This window comes from Peromyscus maniculatus, chromosome 1 (assembly GCF_049852395.1).
Source record: "Peromyscus maniculatus bairdii isolate BWxNUB_F1_BW_parent chromosome 1, HU_Pman_BW_mat_3.1, whole genome shotgun sequence".
Classification (NCBI taxonomy): Eukaryota; Metazoa; Chordata; class Mammalia; order Rodentia; family Cricetidae; genus Peromyscus; species Peromyscus maniculatus.
In genome coordinates this window covers 126666117-126687216 of record NC_134852.1, presented here as the reverse complement: position 1 = coordinate 126687216, position 21100 = coordinate 126666117, and the positions used below count along the sequence as shown (strand labels likewise).

The 21100-nt window shown below is 44.2% G+C and overlaps 1 protein-coding gene across 2 annotated transcripts in view; it reads right to left on the bottom strand.

Moving 5' to 3' along the window:
* The window catches only part of Nucb2 (nucleobindin 2), a 33652-nt gene extending 13171 nt beyond the window's left edge, over positions 1 to 20481 (bottom strand). Inside the window, exons 1-3 of one of the 2 annotated variants that reach the window (XM_006992971.4) lie at positions 20333 to 20481; positions 13714 to 13876; positions 13 to 156 (exon numbers count right to left, since the gene is read on the bottom strand). In XM_006992971.4, the coding sequence (XP_006993033.1) occupies positions 13 to 156 (144 nt within the window). In that variant the 5' untranslated portion in view covers positions 13714 to 13876; positions 20333 to 20481. The remainder of the gene's footprint in view (positions 1 to 12; positions 157 to 13713; positions 13877 to 20332) is intronic. The other variant, XM_042282333.2, reaches the window with a different exon arrangement.
* Positions 20482 to 21100: the final 619 nt, after the last annotated feature.

Below are 21100 nucleotides of genomic sequence, written 5' to 3'. Positions count from 1 at the left end.
CCACGCACTTACTGGGGGCTCTATCTTTGCACTTTCCACGGGCTCAACGTTGTGTACTTTGGTCTTGTCTACATCTATAGGCACAGCTTCCAGAACAGTGAGCACGCACGGAACCAAGAGAACACAATACTGTAGCTGGATGATCTTCCACCTCATCTGAAATGAAGAAGGTCATTATTGCAAAGTCCTGGAAAGAGGCTATAAAGGAGTAGACATATATTCCCAGTGCCATGCCACATCAATCATATATTCATTCCCAAGAGGTTAAAAAAAACCTCTAGGAAATGAGGTGAAAATAGAGTATAATTTTAAAAATTGATGCTTATAATTAATCTCCAAAGAAAAATCAGGGGAAGCTTAATGAATTGGCATGGGCCTATCATCCTAGTACTCTGGTGGCTGAGGCAGGAGGATTATATGCTCCAGGCCAGCATGGGCCACTTGGTGAAAGCCTGCCACAAAACAAACAGCCTGGTGCAGTGGTGCATAGTTATAATCCCAGCACTTGGGAGGTTAGGCTGGGAAGACCACTGTGGGTCTGAGATGAGCCTGAGCTACAAGCTAAATTCCAGGCAAGCCAGAATACCAAAGCAAGATCCTATTCAAAAGCAAAAAAGGAAGGAGGGGAGGGAGGAGGCAGGAAGGAAATTGAGGGAGAAATGTTTTTCATTTCTAAACTAAAACTAAACTAAAAGACAAAAAACAAAACTTTTACTTCTAAACTGCTTATATAAGAAAACATTTGAAAGTTAGACATGGTGGCTCACTCTTATATCCCAGCACTTGGGAGGCTGAGGCAGGAGGATTGTCATGAGTTCAAGGCCAACCTGGGCTACATAGTTAAGTTCTAGGCTACTCTGGGTGCAGAGACTGTATCAATAAATAAACAAGCGACAGTAAACATTTAGACTAGGGTGGGAATCAGGAATGAGGCGGGCATGAGAGGGTAAAAGCAGAAGGGGTAGGGGGATAAGACATTGCTTGTTTAATGTCAGGTGAGGAATCTACATTTAAACAATGTATTCACACACCTGGGACATAAAACCAGACAGGGAGCTATTTGTGGGGGAGGAGAAAGGCGGATCGGGAGAGAAGGAAGACTGGTGGGAAGGGGCAGTGGGGAGCAAACAGGAACAAAACACAACAATGTGTATTATGAAAATGTCATAATTAAGCCCATTATTTATTTTGTACACTAACTAAAAATTTGAATGGAAAAGGAGAAAGCAAGCTGGGCGGTGATAGCGCACACATTTAAGGAGGCAGGTGGATCTCTGAATTCGAGGCTAGTCTGGGCTACAGAGTGAGTTCCAGTTCAGGCAGGGCTACATAAAGAAACTCTGTCTCGGGAGGGGAAAGGGGGCGGGGGTAAGAAAGCAGAAGGGGGAAAAAGGTTAATTACAAACTGCTCAATACAAGAGGCTACAGAGATTGCTGCTCTTTCACAGGACCCGAGCTCAGTCCCTAGCACCCACATCAGGTTGCTCACAACTGTATGTAACTCCAGTTCCAGAGAACCTTCTGGCTTCCACAGGCACCAGGAATGCATGTGGTGCACAAACACACACAAGGGCAAAACACCCATACAGGTAAAATCAAAAACAAGTGAATCCTAAAAAAATAAATAAATGAAACGAAGAGCTGCAGAGACAGGCAGCAATTGAGAGCATTCACCTGCAGCTCCAGTTCCAGGGGGTTTGGTGCCCTCTTCTGGTCTCTGTGAGCAGTGCATGCAAATATACAGATAAAATATAAAAATACAAACAGTAACAATAAAAAAAAATAGTGGAAAAACCAGCCAGGCTGGCAAGATGGCCCAGAGAATAAAAACATTTCCTAGCAAAGCTGACAAACTGAGTTTGGTCCCTGGACCCACACTGATGGAAGGAGAGAACTAACCACTGAAAGCTGTCCTCTGGCCCCACGGGTATCCCATGACACATAGGCACACTCAGAGAATGAACAAATGATTCTAAAAAACAAAACAAAAACAAACAAAAAACAGCCAGGCAGTGGTAGTGTGTGCCTTTAAGACCAGCACTCAGGAGGCAGAAGTAGATCTCTGTGAGTTCCAGGCCATCCTGGTCTATAGCGAGAGTTCCAGGACAGCCAGGGCTACACAGAGAAACCTTGTCTCGAAACATATAAACACACAAAAAACAGCCAATAGCTGCTTTTAAATAAATAGGTCAATAAAATACCAAGTAGGCCAGGTGAGGTGGCACACCCCTGTAATCATAGAACTCAAGAAGCAGAGGCAGGAGGATTGCACCAAGTTCATGGCCAGTCTAGTCTACACAGCCAACCATGGCAGTACAGAAGAGACTGTGTTTCAAAAAGACAATTTAAAAAACTCCTGTATCTATACGGGAAGGATGTTGGAGAGGTTTCTGTAGTGTAGTGATTATTATCCTCACCTCTCACAAGTAGGATGTCAGGGCTTAAAACAAAAGAGCAAAAGGTTTCAAACATTCTGAATACTATAGTTCAAATTTTATTCCATTTTCATAATGATTCAGAGTTCTGGGTCTCCTGCAAGGATCAAAAATGATGAATATCTGACACTGCGTGCGTGCTTATATACATGGATGCCTCCATTGGGGATCAGATCAAGAACAAAGCTAAGAACATGCACAGCGTGGAGAAGGCATGTGGGAAACAGATACAGTCCTCAGAAAGCCACAGAGCAGGGCTCAGACCCGAAGTGACCGACATGCAGGTGGCAGGCTACCTGTGAGTAACTCCTTGGTAGAAATGCAACTTCCTAGGGCCTGTGCTGGTATCGTAAACCAGAGACCTGGGAAGGGCCCCACAATCTCTCTTATCAAGTCCTGTAGTGAATTCTGGAGCAACAGAAACCACTGCCCTTCACCACGCTGCCTTCATCTGCTCTACCGTTAGAATCCTTATCTCCAAGGTCGTTGAGGGGCTGGGGACGTAGCTGGTCAATAGAGCAGCTGCCTTACGCATAAGGCCCTGGATCTCAGGCCCTGCACTAGAGCAGGTGGTAGTGTGCTGATCCAAATGTAATAGAAAATGCCTAACAGTAGGGCAGAATCAAGTCTCTATTCTTTGTTTCCACTTTTGTCTGTTGATGGGGCGGTGGTGCACACACCCATGCTTGTGTGCACGACGTGGCCAGAGACTTTAGAAGCTGTCCACCTTGTTTTCTGAGACAAGGTTTCTCGTTGGGGCCTGGAGCTTGCTAGGCAGACTAAGCTGGCTGGCTAGAGATCTACTTGTCTTCAGAGCTCCCTGTGCTGTGAGTACAAGCATTTGCCACAAAACCTGGCTTTTTACCTAAGTTCTGGGAGTCAGCTCAAATCCTCATTCTTGCATAACAAGCACTCTACCGACTAAGCTATGTCCGCACTGGCCCTCAGGTCCACCCTCTAATGCTAGCTGAAACGGGTCACAGCTACAGCTGTGTCAGCACAAATCAGTCACTGGACTTTTTTAACTTGGGGGATTCCTCTAGGCCTCACTCTTCTTTCTTTAGTGAGACGAGGGTCACGTGGCTCAGGCTGATCTCAAACTTCTGTGTAGCTGAGGATAACCTTGAACTCTTAATCCTCCTGCCTCTTACAGACCTGGACCATCACATCCAGTTCAACCCCAGTATTCTTTAAGTTTCTGAATCCCGCTGCCAAATTAGTGGGTAAAGCAGAGGTCTTTTCTGGCACCTCATCAGAAATGCCTATAAAATTACTTGTGCTCAAAGCAATTGTATAAAATTACTAGGTTAAACAATTTATAAAAACCTTTCAATTAAACCTCTATTTGAATAGGGCTTACCGAGCAAACCTACCATTATACTGGTAAAGTAAGGGGCTTAGGTACCAGTGCTGCCACACAAAAGCCAACAGCAAGAACAGCACAGGTCAACTACCAAAGGAAGTTCGTATCTAGAGACAACTGAAAAAAGCGGTGAATCAGAGGCTCTGCCCTAACTCCCGGCTTGCCTTGGGTGGACAGAAACAATGCTCAGGCTGAGACACTGATGGGCCTGTGTTCATTCATTCTGGGTTCAGTTTTCGTTTTACATGGCTAAGACAATTCATCATCATATGCCATTCAACACCAAAGTCCATTTCAAAGCCTGAGATTTCAAGGAGAAATATGTGGTTTTAAAAATCAAGTACAATAATAAACACAATCAAGAGCAACAAGGACAAACGGTCTGAGTCAATCCACGTAAATAGTCAATCCACGTAAAAAGCCCCAGTAGACAAATCCCTAGAGGATAGATTATCACCGCTTAGGGCGGATGGCATCGGGAGAGGAAAGCAGAAGTAAAGGCCACTGGGGAAAGGAGCTGTTTAGAGGGGAGGGAAATGTGTTAAATCAGACAGACAGAGGGGACAGTTGTACCACACCAGAGTGGACTAAACACCAGTCAGCTGAACACTTTAAGTCAGGATGGACTGTAGCATGGCAGTGGGACACATGCTGTCATCCCAGCTTCCGGAGGCGAAAGCAAGACTGTGAGCTTGAGGCCAGCCTGGACTACATAGTGAACTCCAGACCAGCCTGAACTACATAATGAGATGGGGGGGGGGGTGTAAATTACATGCTATAAAAACATCTTTCAATTTTACAAAAAGGGATACTGCAACAAGTTCAAGCTAAGTGTTTTTAATGCGAAGAAAAAGATACAATTTGTAACCCATGCTTGGCATCTGTACTGGCCATGCTTCAGAATTTTGCATTGTAAAAATTTTAGATTCTTAGCAATTTCATTTTTTGTTCTATCACTATCAGAAAAAAAACATCATCTGCTTTCTTTATAACTGTCTTGATAATTCTGTCCATTTTTATTTAAGCGTGAGGTTACACACACAAGATTTTCTAGCCCTTTGCTTGTCTTAACTTTACTATTCGAGTGACTGTGTCTCAATTCACCTGAGGCCAATTTCATCTGAAACCAGCACTGCTAAACCAGTTGTGTTCCCGCGAGTGTGCTAATACACAAGTGAGTGCGTGTACATACACATCCACTGTCTTGTATAACTGACAGCCGCTGCCTTCTTTCCTTTTGTGTTTATTTATTTATCGTGTGTATGTATGCACATGTGCCATGGTGAACGTGTGAAGAAGGTCACAGGACAACTTTTAGAAGTCGGTCCTCTCCTTCCATTATTCGAGTACAATCTCAGCCTTCTTTTCTTTTTAAATTTTCTTTTAGATTCATTTATTTTATTGTATATGAGTGTTTTTGCCTGCATGTGTATCTATGCACCACAGCCATGTAGTGCCTGAGGAGCTCAGTAGAGGGGGGTTGAATTCCCTGGAAATGGAGTTACAGGCAATTGTGAGCTACCGTGTGGGTTCTGGGAACCAAATCTGGGTCCTCTCCAAGAGCAACAGGCACTCTTTTATTATTATTATTATTATTATTATTATTATTATTATTATTATTTTACCCTTCCCTACAAGTGTTCTTAACCACCGAGCCATCTCTCAGACCCATCTGCCTTCTAATACAAATATTTTTTGTTTAAATTTACTCAGATTACTGATTCTGCACATAATCAACTTGATACATGATTCTTTATCCTAATAACTTATAAATCAGGGATTGTCTTTCAGTTAATTGAGGGGGAAAAACTGATTGGCCAGGTGGTAACAACAGCACAGGCTTTACTACCCAAATGTCATAAACTTGATTAGTTTTTCTTACTGTCATAACCTCAGACTTTTCACATTATTGTTGTCTTGCTGGTCTACTCAGTGGTACATGCCTGTGACCACAGCACTCAGAAGGCTGAGGCAGACCGACTGCAGAGTTTGAGGCCATCCTGGACTACAAACAAAGGGCCGCAGACATAGTTCCATGAAACAAAGGGCCACAGACATAGTCCCATGGTGGAGTGCTTGCCTGGCATGCACAGAGCCCTAAACTCAATCTCCAGACCTTCAAGGAAAAAAAAGGGTTATAGTTTGGCATTCAAGTGTTCTTCTGTAAGCAGAGGAAATGAAGCAGCTGGGTGAGGCTAACACTGCCATAAGAGGAACAACCTGACCTTCTCATTTATGGGCACTAACTGCTTTACCAGACTTTGGACAGGAAGCTACTACACAAAGCCGTGTTACTCTACATTGTGAGACACAGCGGAACTCCCTGTGAGCAGCCACAGAGCAGTTGAGGACAGCAGAAACTGACTACAGGTCCTAAGTGTTTTCCCAAGTACTGGGCTGATGTGACCGATGCACCCATCACTAAGGCAAATATCAAACTGTCAGTAATGTCCTCCTAACACTGAGCAGATGTTTCATAACTTCTCACAACGTGTAACGTAAGAAAAGAATGGCTGAGAATACAATCAGTGGCAGGATGCTTATCTAGCATGTGTCAGGCACAGGACTTGATCCCAGCATCACCGGATGAGCTGATTTCAGTCAATGGGAACCACTGACAAACTTCTGAGGCTCTCTCCCATGCCTCAAAATAACAACACTAAAAGTGAGAAAGAGACTGGCGTAAGAGAATGGGCTTTTGCTCTTTTGAAACAAGGTCTATGAGCTATGTAGCTCAGGCTGGATTCAAACTCATCATGACCCTCCTACCTCAGCCTCCTAAATGTTGAGATTACAGATATGCACTAGTGTACATAGTGAGAGAAGGTTTTTTATTTATTGAATTGTTTGTTTGTTTGTTTTTAGATAAGCTGGCCTTGGTAACCAAGGATGGCTTTGAACTTCTGACCCTCCGGCCTCTACCTCCTGGAGTGCTGAGATTATGGATGTACACTGACACGCTGAGCTTATACAATGATGGGGACTGACCCCAAGGCTTTGTGCACACTCGGCAGGTACTCTGCAGACTGAGCCACTTCCCGCCCACCGCCTTTGGCTCCTGTGGACTTGTTTATTGGATGGAATGCTCATTTCATCAGGGCCATACAAGATATTTCGGCAATGACTGTGAAGATGTCCACAGTGCAAGACTCTCTTCGAGAACTGAAGCCAGTGGTCCACATGCTGGGATGAACCCAGGGCTTCTTGTATCCAAGTAGGCACTCTACCAACTAAATTGCATCTCCAGTGCATGAATGGGTGTTTAGAGCACTCCACTGAAGGACTGTCAGAAAAAGAGCTGGTCAAAGGTGCTGATACATTACATTTGAAACCACAAGGCAGCTTCCCAAGGATGTGACAGTGTGCTCTTGTGGGGGTGGCAGCGACACATGAAGGAAGAGTGGCTAAATCTGAGTTGAACACTGAAGAGCCTGGCTTAACCTGCCGAGCATGTTAGCTTAGCTCCAGAAGCATTCTGCTATCATGTGAATGAGCAGTTAAGGAACAAGAAGCCTGGAAAAGAACACAGATTGGTGGTGTTCCTCCACAGCTGACAGCTGTCAGTGCTTTCGGTTAACAAACCATGTAAAGAGTTTAGGAAAGAACACAGAGCTGAAAGTTGTCTGCTAGCTTATGGTAACACCGGGAACGCTCCAGCACCAAAGCTTATGAAATTCAAGCTACAGGATTAGAAGAAACTCCCAGGCAATGGGGCCTGACAAGAAAACACAGGACTGGAGAGATGGCCCAGCAGTTAAGAGCATTGGCTGCTTTTCCAGAGGACCCAGGTTCAATGCCCAGCACCCAAACAGTGATTCACAACTGTCTGTAACTCCAGTCCCAGGGGATCTGACACCCTCTCTGGCCTCTTTGGGCATCACATGCATGTGAAAACAGACCTGCAAGCTAAACACTAACATATAAAATAAAAATAAGAAGTCTTTTTATAAATGCTGCACAAAAGATATGTGTCTAAATTAATCTTTAAAAGCTCTTTCTGTAAGTAGAACTATGCATGATACAGCATGTATGGCTGCCTCAGTTTCCATTGGCAGTGTTTTGGTTTTTTTTTTCTACATGCCATACAGTTATATGCCCTATCAGTGAAACACAGGAATCCCAAGTGTGAAATGTACCATATTCTTTAGGACTTTCTATTTACCTTGCCTTTTAATATTCGCTGCCTCTCGTTTCCTATTTCATGTGGAGATCAGAGATAAGCTGCAGAACTCAGTTCTCTTTCCACCACCTGGGTCGATGAATGGAACTCAGGTCATGAGGCTCAGCAGCAGCGCCTTTCCCTGCTGAGCCATCTCAACAGTCCTCTGTTTGCTTCTTCTTGATCAATGAAAACCATTCTAGCCAGGCAGTGATGGCGCACGCCCTTTATCCCAGCCCTCACGAGGCAGAGGCAGGAGGATCTCTGTGATTTTGAGGCCAGCCTAGCCTACAGAGTGAGTTCCAAGACAGCCAGGACACAAAGAAACCCTATCTCGAAAAAAACAAAACAACAACAAAAAAGAGAGAAAGAAAGAAAGAAAGAAAGAAAGAAAGAAAGAAAGAAAGAAAGAAAGAAAGAAAGAAAGAAAGAAAGAAAGAAAACTACTTTAACATAGTCCCCTCCATTAAAGTCTATTCTTTTCATGTTTGTTCTAGATGTAATTAGAAAAATTAACTTAAACACTGCTTGAGTCCTTAATAAAGACTCAATAAATGTCGACTGTTGCTGTAACAGAAGAAATGGAAAGTGTTCACATACATTAAGTGGAAAAGAAATGACAGAAAAATCTCTTTAAACACCAACATAATGTCAAAAGTGACAGATCCATTTACAGACTTCCATCAGCTGGGAAATGTATGTATATATATATCCATGCTGCACAGGAGAGCCGAGGAAGGAGAGGGGTAACCTAGTCTCCTTCCCTGACCAGGTCAGTAGGAGTGGCCATCTCTCCTTTATCATTCCTCTCCTTCCAATACAGTGTACCAACTGCTGACCAGCAGATGGAGCCAAACTTTACAGGCTGACAATAAACTCTCAAAGGGCAGAATAACATGAAATCTATTCAAGTCACTGTACAGCCCAGGCTGGCCTCATTCAAAGCCTATCCTTCCCAATGCTGAGATCACAGGCAGGAGCCACCAAGTCTACTATGTCATAGTATGATGTGATTTTTTTTTCAGCCTGCCTTGAACTTATTATACAGTCAAAGGTGACCTTAATCTCCTGATCTTCCTGCCTCCATCTCCTGGGTGTTAGGACTACAGGCGTACACCTCCATATCCAGTTAATAAGGTGCCGGAAATTGAACCCAGGGCTTGGTGCATGCCAGGCAAGCACTTGACAAATGAGTACACCCCCAGCCCCATGATAAGACAACATGAAAAGCACGTGTCCTGGAGGAATCGGAGCCTTCCCCTGTCCAGTAATCCAAAACAAGCCTTCCAAGTTCCAAGTCCAGAAAAAACAAGGCAAGGCTGTGACTCACACACAGAGTCAGATTTCTTAGCTGTGAAATCACTCAAGTAGTCAAGGAGTAAAAACTGTGTGTGTGTGTGTGTGTGTGTGTGTGTGTGTGTGTGTGTGAGAGAGAGAGAGAGAGAGAGAGAGAGAGAGAGAGAGAGAGAGAGAGAGAAAGAATATATTATATGATGGTGTGTGTTTACATGCAGGGCGGAGGGGCTGGGGCTTACAGGTACATAGGGATCATGCCCAGCTCTTTGCCTGAGTTCCGGGGATTTGAACTCAGATCCTCATGCTTGTACACCAAGCCTTCTTACCCACTGAGTCATCTTCTTAGCCCTGTCCCTGCCTTTGTGAATCTTTTTTCTTCCTCTCTATTTTTTCTTTTATTTTTCCCCTCCCTTGATCCTCCCTTTTGCTCTTCTTTTTAAGGCTGAAGGGTGTTTTCTTGAACAAATGCTTCTGTGTTAAGTACCCACATCCGATATTACAATAGACAGCAAAGGTAAGGAGGACAGATGCTTCCTCAACATGAGAGCCTTTAATACAGTGAGAGAGGCAGGTTATTCAATAAGCAATTTGGAGAGGGGAAAGTTACTTTAAAAACAATACACAGAACAGTCATTTTTCTGTTAATGAAAAAAACTGATAAATTTTATTTGTTATTTAGTTTTATATATGTGGGTGTTTTGCCTGCATGTGTGTCTATGCACCGTGTGTATGTAGTGCACACAGAGACCAGAAGAGGGTGTCAGATCCCCTGGGACTGGAGTTACAGCCGGTTGTCAGACACCATGTGGGTGGTGGGACTCGAACCCAGGTCCACTGGAAGAACAGCCAGTGCTCTTAACTGCTGAGCCATCTCTCCAGCCCTGAAAAAAAGAATTTTTTTTAAACTAAGCTGAGCCCAGCATGTAGGAGGCTAAGACATGAGGGATGGTAGCAAGTGTAAGGCTAGCCTGGACTACGGGGTAAGACTGTGTCAAACCACCAAAGCAAAACAGAAGCTGAGATATTAAAGTGGTATCCAGGGGTAGACATATTTAATCTGATGACTCAAATGTCAAATGCCTTTTAAACCCAACCAGAGGCTCAGAAGACAGTGCAGACGGGAGAGAACTCGCTTAGAGTTCCAGGGAAGCTAAAACTAGGCGTGGTAGTTCCGGCCTGTAATCCCAGCACTAGAGGTAGGAGTTGAAGAATCAGAAGTTCAAAGTCATTTTCAGTTCCACAGTGAATTCAAGGCCAGTCGGAAGTTGTGCACCACCCTACCTGGCTATGGCCAAGTATTAAGAGGAAAAGTACAAGAGCTTGTGAAAATGTAAACACACCTCATAAAATCCTAATCTCTCTTTATCTCCTGCCTATAAACACTAAACTACTGATGAACTCTAGATTCTTCCTCACTTAAAATTCCATTCCCTGAATTGCTGTTTCATTTTCTCAAGGTTGTTAATTTCAATTCACTTTCTTACACCAAAATGATGACAACTGAACCTTGTATCCCAGGCTACCCTCCCACTCTTGCTCCTGCAGCCGCTACCTACCTCCAAAGTTCTAGGACTACAGCCATGCCCCACAATACCTGGTCATCTGAACCATTTCAAATGACAAAATATGGTGTCTGTAAATGTTTACAAGGAAAATCTAGAAAGAAAATATTAGCATGCCTTGAAGTTGGGTCTATGTAGCTCTGTACAGAGGATCTGAGGAGCATGTGTGAGGCCCCAATTTCAACTCCTACTACTGCCCCTCAAAAATGGTATACTTAAGTTATGCAAGGGGCAGTAGAGAAAGAAAATTTCATTGACAGGTAAGGGTTAAGTGACTTTAAACAATCAACTCCTTTCAACTAGCAAGGCAGGCAAACAGGTGTCCTGTGTGACCATCCCAAATGCAAAGAATACATCAAGAGGGGACACACTTATCAACACAGTCACTTTTGATGACAGGTCTAGTGTCTTGCTTACAGTTAGCTAGATGGCAGCTCATCTCTACATAACCATCAGTTGCACAACACATATCCACTGAACATGTATGGGTGGTTGTTTTTAACTAACCAGAACAAACCTCCAAACAAGAGAGAGGTGCCTTTGTAATGAATCATGGAATGAAAGAGAAACAGAGCCAACCACCAGGGCACAGGCCTGTAATCACAACTCCAGAAGCAGGCTAGTTCAACAGCCTGGCTGTGTTTTGAGTTCCAGACCAGCCAGGACTATACATACAGCAAGATCCTGTCTCATAAAAACACAAGGCCGGGCAGTGGTGGCACCTGCCTTTAATCCCAACACTAGGGAGGCAGAGGCAGGCGGATCTCTGTGAGTTCCAGGCCAGCCTGGTCTCCAAAGTGAGTTCCAGGAAAGGCGCAAAGCAACACAGAGAAACCCTGTCTCGAACAACCAAAAAAAATAAAAACAAACAAACAAACAAACAAAGAGAAGAAACAAAGAACCCAAGAAAGTAACCGAAACATAATATAGCAAACAGACTATTGTAGCACGAATCTTAAATGGTCTTATTAATAAAATGAAACCTGGGGCAGGTATTGGGGTGAATGCTGGAAGATCAGAGAAGCAGAACAAGCCACAGCCACCTCACCTTGCCAATTCCTCAGCTGATCCTGCTTCCTCAGACTGGATGCCTCTCAGCTGAACTGTGTTGCTCCAAAGCCTAAAAGCTTAACCAGGCCAAAAGCTTCTTGTTTCTGGTCCTCACACCTTATTTATCTTTCTGCATTCTACCATCACTCCCTAGGATTAAAGGCTCACTTTCTGGGATTAAAAGCGTGTGTCACCATGCCTGGCTGTTTCCAATGTGGCCTTGAACTCACAGAGATCCAGAGAGATTTCTGCCTCTGGAATGCTAGGATTAAAGGCGTGTGCTGCCACCGCCTATCCTCTATGTTTAATATTGTGGCTGTTCTCTTCTCTGACCCCATATAAGTTTACTAGCGTGCACAATATTTTGGGGACCACAGACCACCACAGACTATTTCTTTCTCTGGGCAGTGGTCAGGCCGGAGGTCTGTTCCCATCACTGAAGCCACATAAGTAAGTCACTGCCAAGGCCTCGAACTCAGAAGTGAGAGGAGGAAGCTCCACCCGTGGCAGAGGCTTCTGCTTCTCTGCTGACGTCCAAATCATTGCTGCCATCTCAGCAGCGCAAACCCCATTTTACTGAGGGCAGTCATGTATCTAGTAGGCTTCCTTGAAGCCTGAGCTTTGGTTCAGGGAGTCTTAGAGAGACAGAAGGCATTTTTCTTTGTCTTTACCTTGCTGCCTGGAACCCACTGTGGCAGTGGAGATCTGGCACCTATCTTTGATTTTGAGAACTAAGGGAACCTTAGGGGCAACAGACCAAGAACTAGAGTTAGGTCTCTCAGACTATATGAAGCCACTCTGCCTATCCTGAACTATAACTTCAAGAATTACTTTAGGAGATGGAGAGAGAGTTCAGCCCTAAGAGTACTGGCTGCTCTTCCAGGGAACCTAAGTTCAGCTCCCAGCATCCATATGGCTGTTCACAACCACCTGTAACTCCAGTTCCAGGGGATATGACACCCTCCTCTGGTCTCTGAGGGCACCGGACACACACGTGGTGCACAGACATGAATGCAGGCAAAACACACATATTCATAAAATTTTAAAAAAAAATTGAAATTGAAAAACAGGATTATTTTATGGACTAGAGAGATGGCTCAGTTCTTAAGAGCACACACAACTCTTGACCCAGGTTCCATTCTCAGCACCTATGTTGGGGGGTTCACAATCATCGCAACTGCTGCTCCATGGGGATCAGATTCCTCTGGCCTCTGAGGGCACTCATGGGAGCACATGTAAGAGTACACACACACAGTAAATTCATTCATTCATTAAATCTTAAAAAAAAAAATAATTACTTTAAGCCAGATGTGGTGCTGAATGCTTATGATCCCATCACACAGGAGGGAGACAGAATTGCTGTCAGCTCAAGGCCAGCCTGGGCTACATAGTGAGACTCTGTCTTTACTTCCTCTCCCCCTCTCCCCACCCCAATAAAGACAATTATTTTAAATGAGAAAATAAATTTTGTGTGTTTAAGCCACCACTGTGTCTGGGTTGTTTTGTTTTATTGTTGTTTGGGGAGGGTGCTTTTGTTTTTTATTTTTATTCATTTATTTTTGGTTTTTCAAGACAGGGTTTCTCTATGTAGCCTTGGCTGTCCTGGAACTCGCTCTGTAGACCAGGCTATCCTTGAACTCACAGAGATCAGCCTGCCTCTGCCTCCCAAGTGCTGGGATTAAAGATGTGTGCATCACCATCACCACCACCACCACCACCACCACCACCACCACCACCACCAGGGTTCTACTATGTCTGTTTTATGGTTTTCTTCCTGTGTTTTATTACTGTTAGTGGTGATAGTTGTTTTTGTTTGTCATGGAAGGCAATTCTTCACTGAACACTTACCTTCTCACAGGCTAGAGGTTTTATCTTTTTTTTTTTCTTTTTTTCACAGATGAGGCCACTGAGATCTCAAGTGGAAAGATGATCTACACGATATTAAGTTTGTGGAGAGCAGGTCTTGGCTCCTGGCCCAATTTTTTTCCCTTCGAAAACTGACTCTTGGATTCTAAATGGAGAGAGGGAGATTAAATATGATAATGAATTATAAATGTATCCTTATTTAGTGGGAATAGTTTGCAAGAATGTATGCTATTATATACACAGTATACAATTAATAGGAAGGAAAAGTATCAAATTGGAAGGGCCTGATGGTGCACACCTTTAATCCCAGCACTGGAGCAGAGGCAGGAGGTTCTCTGTGAGTTTGAGGCCAGCCTGGTCTAAATAGAGAGTTACAGTATAGCCAGGACTATGAAGAGAGATCCTCAAAAAATGAAAGAAAGAAAGAAAGAAAGAAAGAAAGAAAGAAAGAAAGAAAGAAAGAAAGAAAGAAAGAAAGAAAGAAAGAAAGAAAGAGAGAGAGAGAGAGAGAGAGAGAGAGAGAGAGAGAGAAAGAAAGAAAGAAAGAAAGAAAGAAAGAAAGAAAGAAAGAAAGAAAGAAAGAAAGAAAGAAAGAAAGAAAGAAAGAAAGAAAGAAAGAGAAAGAAAGAGATTGGAAGGGTAAGAAGGGAGGGAAGGAGGGAGGGAGGGAAGGAGGGACGGAGGGAGGAAAAAAGAGAGCGTGGTATCACATTTTTATGACCTGTCAGTTTACTGGTAAAATAAACATTCAAAGGCCAGAACAAACAGATCCTATTTACAATAACTGAGTTGCACCACAGTAGACAGAACTCAGGGTAAGAGCATTTGTTTTTCTCAGCAAAGACAGACTGACATACACTGTGGTGGTCTGAATGAGAATGACTACCATAGGTTTATATATTTACATGCTTTGGGAGTGGTACGTTTGAAAAGATTAAGAGGTGTGGCCTTGTTGGTGGAAGTGTGTCACTGGGGGTGGGCTCTGAGGTTTCAAAATCCCAAGTCCGGTCCAGTGACTCTCTTGCTGCTGCCTGTGGATCCAGATGTAGAACTCTCAGCTCATTCTCTAGCACCATGTCTGCCTGCATATGACCATGCTCTCTATCATGATGATATGAACTAAACCTCTGGAAATGTAAGCCAGGCCCAATTAAATGTTTTCCTTTTTGTAAGAGTCACCATGGTCATGGTGTCTCTTCACTGAAATAAAACACTGACTAAGGCATAGGGCAACTTTTTATTTTGTTTTTCTTTTCGGTTTTGTTGTGGTTTTTTTTTTAATGTATTTGTTTTTATTCTGTGTGTATGTGTGAGTTCCTGGGTGTAAGCATGCATGTGCACCACCTGCATTCCGGGTGGTCCTGGAGACCAGAATTGGAGTTATAGGTGATTGGGAGCCACCATGAGGACAAAATCCAGGTCCCCTGCAAGAGCAATGGGTATTCTTCATCTCAAGCCATCTCTCCAGCCCCAAGGATAACTTGTTCTGTTAAGTCCTTAGCTGGGAAGCCAGGTATGGTGCTACACACCTGTTGATCTAGCATGAGGGTGAAATCAGGAGGACCAGGGCTGTCTCTGGCTATACAGACAGTCTGAGGCCAGTCTGGGCAAAATGAGACTGTCTCAAAATAAATAAATAAATAAATAAATAAATAAATAAATAAATAAATATTAAATAATTAACATTTTTTTTACTTCTATTGATTCTTTGAGGTTTTTACATAATACTTCCTGTTCCCGTCCATCCCCCCCCAAACCCCAAACCTGCCCTTCACTCTCTTGCCACCTCGCCCCCCAAAACAAGATTTAAAAGAAAAACTAAAAAACCAAACCAGACAAACAAAACAAACCAAAGCAAACCAAGAAAGAAGGAGGGGGAGGGAAGGAGAAGAATTTCATCGTGGAAGAATTAACAAATTTTTAGCTTAAATATTCCTTTATGCTTACCACTACCTCAAAACAATTAAGTTGGAGATGGTAAGATGACTTAGTGGGTAAAGGCACTCGCCACCCAGCTTGACACACCTGAGACCCAGAACCCAAATGGTATAAGGAGAGAAGTGACTTCTGAAAGCTGTCCTCTGACCTTCCACATCCATGCCATGGTGCACACATACAAAAATAAATACTAAAAACATTTTAACTAACTTAATCCCAGTTTGTCACAGGTGTGTTATTGTTATTATATTATTATATTTTATGTGTTTGTACCTACTTATCTGTATGGGCACCATGTGCACGCAGGTGCCTGTGAAGCCAGAAGAGAGTGTCAGAGCCTCTGAAATGGAAGTTACCGGAAGTCGTGAGCAGCCTGATGTGAATTCTGGGAACTGAACCCAGATCCTCTGCAAGAGCAGCAGGTGCACTCAACCACTGGGCCATCTCTCCCTGCCACGAGATCAAAACCTGTGCATTTCAAAGCCTTTTCTGAAACCCCACTACATAAGACAAGACACACATGTTTAAACTCAATGCTCAACAGAAGTCTTTCTGTATAGTCTCCAAAGAAAATAAGCAAATCAAGCCTCTTCAAATTTTAGTAACATGTCTTTAGGTGGTGTACTAAATATAAGACCATCTATGCAGAGGAGCGAGAGTGTGCAGGTTATATTTTGTACATGACTTCAATACAGCATAGTAAAAACAAACAAAGAAACAGCACATTGAAAGCCCCATTCATTCATTTGCCAATTACTTTCACTTTATCCCCACCCCCACCCCCATGCTAGAAATTGAATGGATACTAAGCAAGAGCTCTATCACCGAGCCGTATCCTTAGTCTGTGACTTGATTTTCTGAGTCTTGGTTTTCCTAACCATAAAACTGAATTAAGAGCTGGAGAGATGGCTCAGAGGTTAAGAACACTGGCTGTTCTTCCAGAGGTCCTGAGTTCAATTCCCAGCAACCACATGATGGCTCACAGCCATCTATAATGAGATCTGGTGCCCTCTCCTGGCATGCAGGCATACATGGAGGCAGAATGTTGTATACATAACAAATAAATCTCTTTAAAAAAAAAAAAAGCCATGTGCAAAAAAAAAAAAAAAAACTGAATTAAGCTGGACATGAACGCTACTACCTGTAATCCCAGAATCCAGGAGGGCAAGGCAGGAGGATTGCCTTAAGTTTGAAGCCAACCTGGACTACATAGTGAGTTCCAGGACAGCCTGGGCTATATGAAACTTGTCTTTAAAATTTAACTTATTAAATTTTATTAATAAAATATAAATTATTTTCAGCACATTTTAATTTTTTAAATTTTTATTCGTGTATGTGTGTGAATGTGTGTGAGTGTGTGTGTGTGTGTGTGTGTGTGTGACATGTATGAGTGTGCCTGGTGTGTGAGTATGCCTGGAGAGGCCAGAAAAGGGTGTCAGATCTCCTGGACTGAAGTTACAAGTGGCTGTGAACTGCTGGACAAGGGTCCTGGGAAGCCAAATACAATCCTCTGGAAAGGTGAGCATTCTCAACTAAGCCAGCTATCTGGCGCACATAATATCATTTTTAAAAATTTTTTTAATTTTTACTTATTTATATATTTATTTCATGTATGTAGACATGAGTTCCACAACATTCAAATAAAAGTCAGAGAACAACCTGGAGAAGTTGGCTTTCCTCTTCAACTTTGACATGGTTATGGGGATTGAACTCAGATCATCAGGCTTGGCAGCAAGCACTTTTACCCTCAGATACATCTTGCCAGACCTTCAATATATTTAAAAAACTGGCACTTGATCCTTCCAGCTCCCAAATACTCAAAGAAATATTTTGCAGACACCAACCACTAAAAGGGTCCTTAGGAAATAGGACACAGTTTTAACATATATTATTCTACCATTTGGCTGCAGAGACACACAAAACATATCCTAAAACAAAGACACTAGAATTAATGCCCATAATTAATGACTGATTTGAAAAGTGTCCTAACTACCTTCTTGTGATTTCATTTCAAACGGCATGAGGAAAGCTGGGCTTGGTGTACACATCTGTAACCTGAGCACTCAGGAGACTGAGACTGCAGGATTTTGGTAAGACTCAGACAGGCCAACCTGGGCTACATATGGAGTCTGAGTCTATCCTATCTCTTTTTTTTTTTTTTTCCCAGAGACAGGGTTTCTCTGTGTAGCTTTGTGCCTTTCCTGAAACTCACTTGGTAGCCCAGGCTGGCCTTGAACTCACAGAGATCCACCTGCCTCAGCCTCCCGAGTGCTGTGATTAAAGGCGTGGGCCACCACCACCCGGCTTCTATCTTAAACAAACAAACAAACAAAAAGTATACTGAAAGAATATACAAATTGTGTGAGTGGTTGGTGGCGGTTGGGGAAATAGGGGTTAAGGAGATGGCTGTCAGTAAACTGCCACGTAAGCACAGGACCTGAGTTTGGATCCCAAGTGCCCACACAAAAAGCCAGACTGCATGCCTATAATCTCATCACTAGGGAGGAAGAGACAGGAGGATCCCTTAGGCTCCTTTTCTGGCCAATAGGTGAATTCCAGGTCTCAAAACATAAGGTGGGCCGGTTGTGGTAGCGCGCACCGGTAGGATTTGCTGAAGGAGGCAGAGGCAGGAGGATCTTGAGTTCGAGGCCAGCCTGGACTACACATTTAATGCTGGGTGGTGGTGGCGCATGCCTTTAATCACAGCACTCGGGAGGCAGAGCCAGGTGGATCTCTGTGAGTTCGAGGCCAGCCTGGGCTACCAAGTGAGTTCCAGGAAAGGCGCAAAGCTATGCAGAGAAACCTTGTCTCGAAAAACCAAAAAAAAAAAAAAAAAAAAAAAAAAACATAAGGTGGAAAGTGATAGAGGAACTGGAGTGGACCTCTGGACTACACACACACACACACACACACACACACACACACAGAGTGTATGAAAAGAACAGCAAGCACCTTGGGAGAACAGAGAAAAGGAAACACAGCAGGGACTCCACCATGGGGCCGAGGTAAAACCAGAAGAGCCTAAGAACAGCATCTGGAAACCCACAAGGAGGCAGAGAGGAGTTCTTAAAGTGTGTTAATGGATGTTTGTGTCCTCCTTCTACCACATGGGTCACAGGAATCACTCAGAAGGACATCAGGCTTGCTTGCAAGAGATGTTATCTACTGAGCCGTCGAGATGGCTCTCAGAAACGAACTGTTGACCCACACCAGACACCCCAGATGTTGGAGAGTTTCTGTCTTCTGAGTGATACTATCTGAGATTTCATTCGTAGTTCTAAATTTCCATGATTTTAATATTCTACACTCTTAATTGTGTTAACCAAGAAACATGTGTTGGAACATTCATTCATTATTTGTTGAATTTGCTTGAGTTTTATAAAACTATAACACAGTTTAAATGAAGAAAACTCCTGATGCAATTTCTAAGAAGGAAAGATAAATAATCTGCGTATTACTAGAGTCCAGTTACTTAACAAAAACAGCCAGGGAAGACTTTAAGAAGCAATTTAAATAGCCAAAGGCTATCTGATCCAAATGCTCGATACAATCCTGTCAGCTCTTCAGTTTAGGGCAATTATCTTTAGGGCAATCATCTCAACATTTTAAGCTTTCCTATAGGGAAATCCCACAATCCCACAATCAAATAAAACTCGTTATAACAAATATTTTCATTTAAGCGCGCGCGCGCGCGCGCGCGCGTGTGTGTGTGTGTGTGTGTGTGTGTGTGTGTTTGTGTGTGTGCTGTGTGGTGTGTGTGACTGCTGCCCATGCTAGTGTCAATTTCCTAAGCTCAGTGCTCAAAAGATCCTCCTGCCTCAGGCTCCCCTAAGAGCTGGGATTATATGAGTCACAGCTTCCTGCCTTTTGTTAAAATCTGAGTGTTTTCTTTGTGGGGCGGTAGTATTTATATTATTCATCCACAGATTTAACAGAGCCTTAAATAAGAAACTTAGATAACAGCACTCAGCATTCAATTTGTGTAAAAGGTATAAATCATCAGAACCAGGGTTCCTGTTCATTTTCGTTCTCTCCCCCTCCAGCCTTTCTGATTTTGCAAAATAATTGCCATGTAAGACTGCTGCCTGTATCAACCACAGTAACCACATCAGCCAACCGAGTTAACATTCAGCAGGTGCAACAAGAAAGTAACACCTTCCTCTTTCCCTAAATCGAAAGGGTTCCTCTCTCGCCTAATTTGTTACTTTGGGGCAAACGATACTACAGCTGGCACGAACTTTCTCCTTGGTGGTAGAAGATGCTGGCTTCACATACCCCAGGGAAGAGCTGTGCTCCTGGGCCTAGCTTTGCTCCGCGGCGCTGGTGGCACTGGAGCATCTGTACGGAATTGATAGGTCCAGAGTCCCCACCAGTGGGCATCCCCCTCGCCTACGGACCCCGCCCCAGTCTGGGTCCAGCACCTATACCACCTGCTTGTGCCACCGACCCGAAGAAAACTCGGGTGCCCTGCAGCGAGAGGAGCGGTGGTGAGGACCCAGCGACTTGGGCTACAGCTAGGAGACCCTTCCCAGCCCTGCCCGCCCACAACTCGGCCCTCTAAGCCCACAGCCAAGGCAGGGCAAGCGAGGACCTGCTTTCTCTCTCCCAGGAGCCACGCAGCCTCCCTATGGCCGGAATTTGCACCCAGCTCCGCGCCACTGACCTTCTCTGCAGGGTCTCCGCGCGCGAGGCTAAGCCGAATGATGCCCGCCTCGCACACACCGGTCTTTCCCAGCCCACGGCCCTCCGCCGTGCTCTAGTCCACAGCCTACTGCGCGCCCGCCTCCTGGTTGCCATGGTGACTGCCTCCGCCCCCCGACAGTCGCTAATTGGTCCGGCTCCGGATCGCGGAGGACGCCTATTGGTGAGTTGGTCCAGAGACGCGCCTACGCGAAGGAGCTTCGGGAAGACCTAGCCAAGAGGGACGTGGCGCTCTCCGACGCCGATGAGGAGGCCGCGCCTCTTCCTTCTCTGGCTGTCCCGAACTAGCTTGTGGAGCAGGACTTAGGCGGTGAGGTGCTGCCCAGGGATCTCCCACAAAGTCTTAGGGATAGCCAGGCTCTTGGTCCCAGGCCTGTGCCTGCAGCGCCCAGACTGGTGAAGAAAAAAGTGACAGGCCTCTTGCGGGTCCGGAGCTTTTTTCTTGGAGGGACTCAGAATGGTATTTAGCCGTACCCCACCCTCGTTATCTTGGGCCTCGAATCACTGTGGCTTAACTGTATCCATCTCATTTTTATCTTATGCACATCTTCAGATACAGCTTTCTCTACTGTCTGCCCCGCGGAGCAGAGACATCCTCATCTCATTTTAACCATGGAGCTCCTAGATGTATGGGGTTGGAGGGTTAGAAAAGCCTTTAGAGTCTTGGGGCTGGTTTTGACGCTTGAGTGCCAGTTAATCACACCTTACTGATCTTTAATTTTTTTAACCT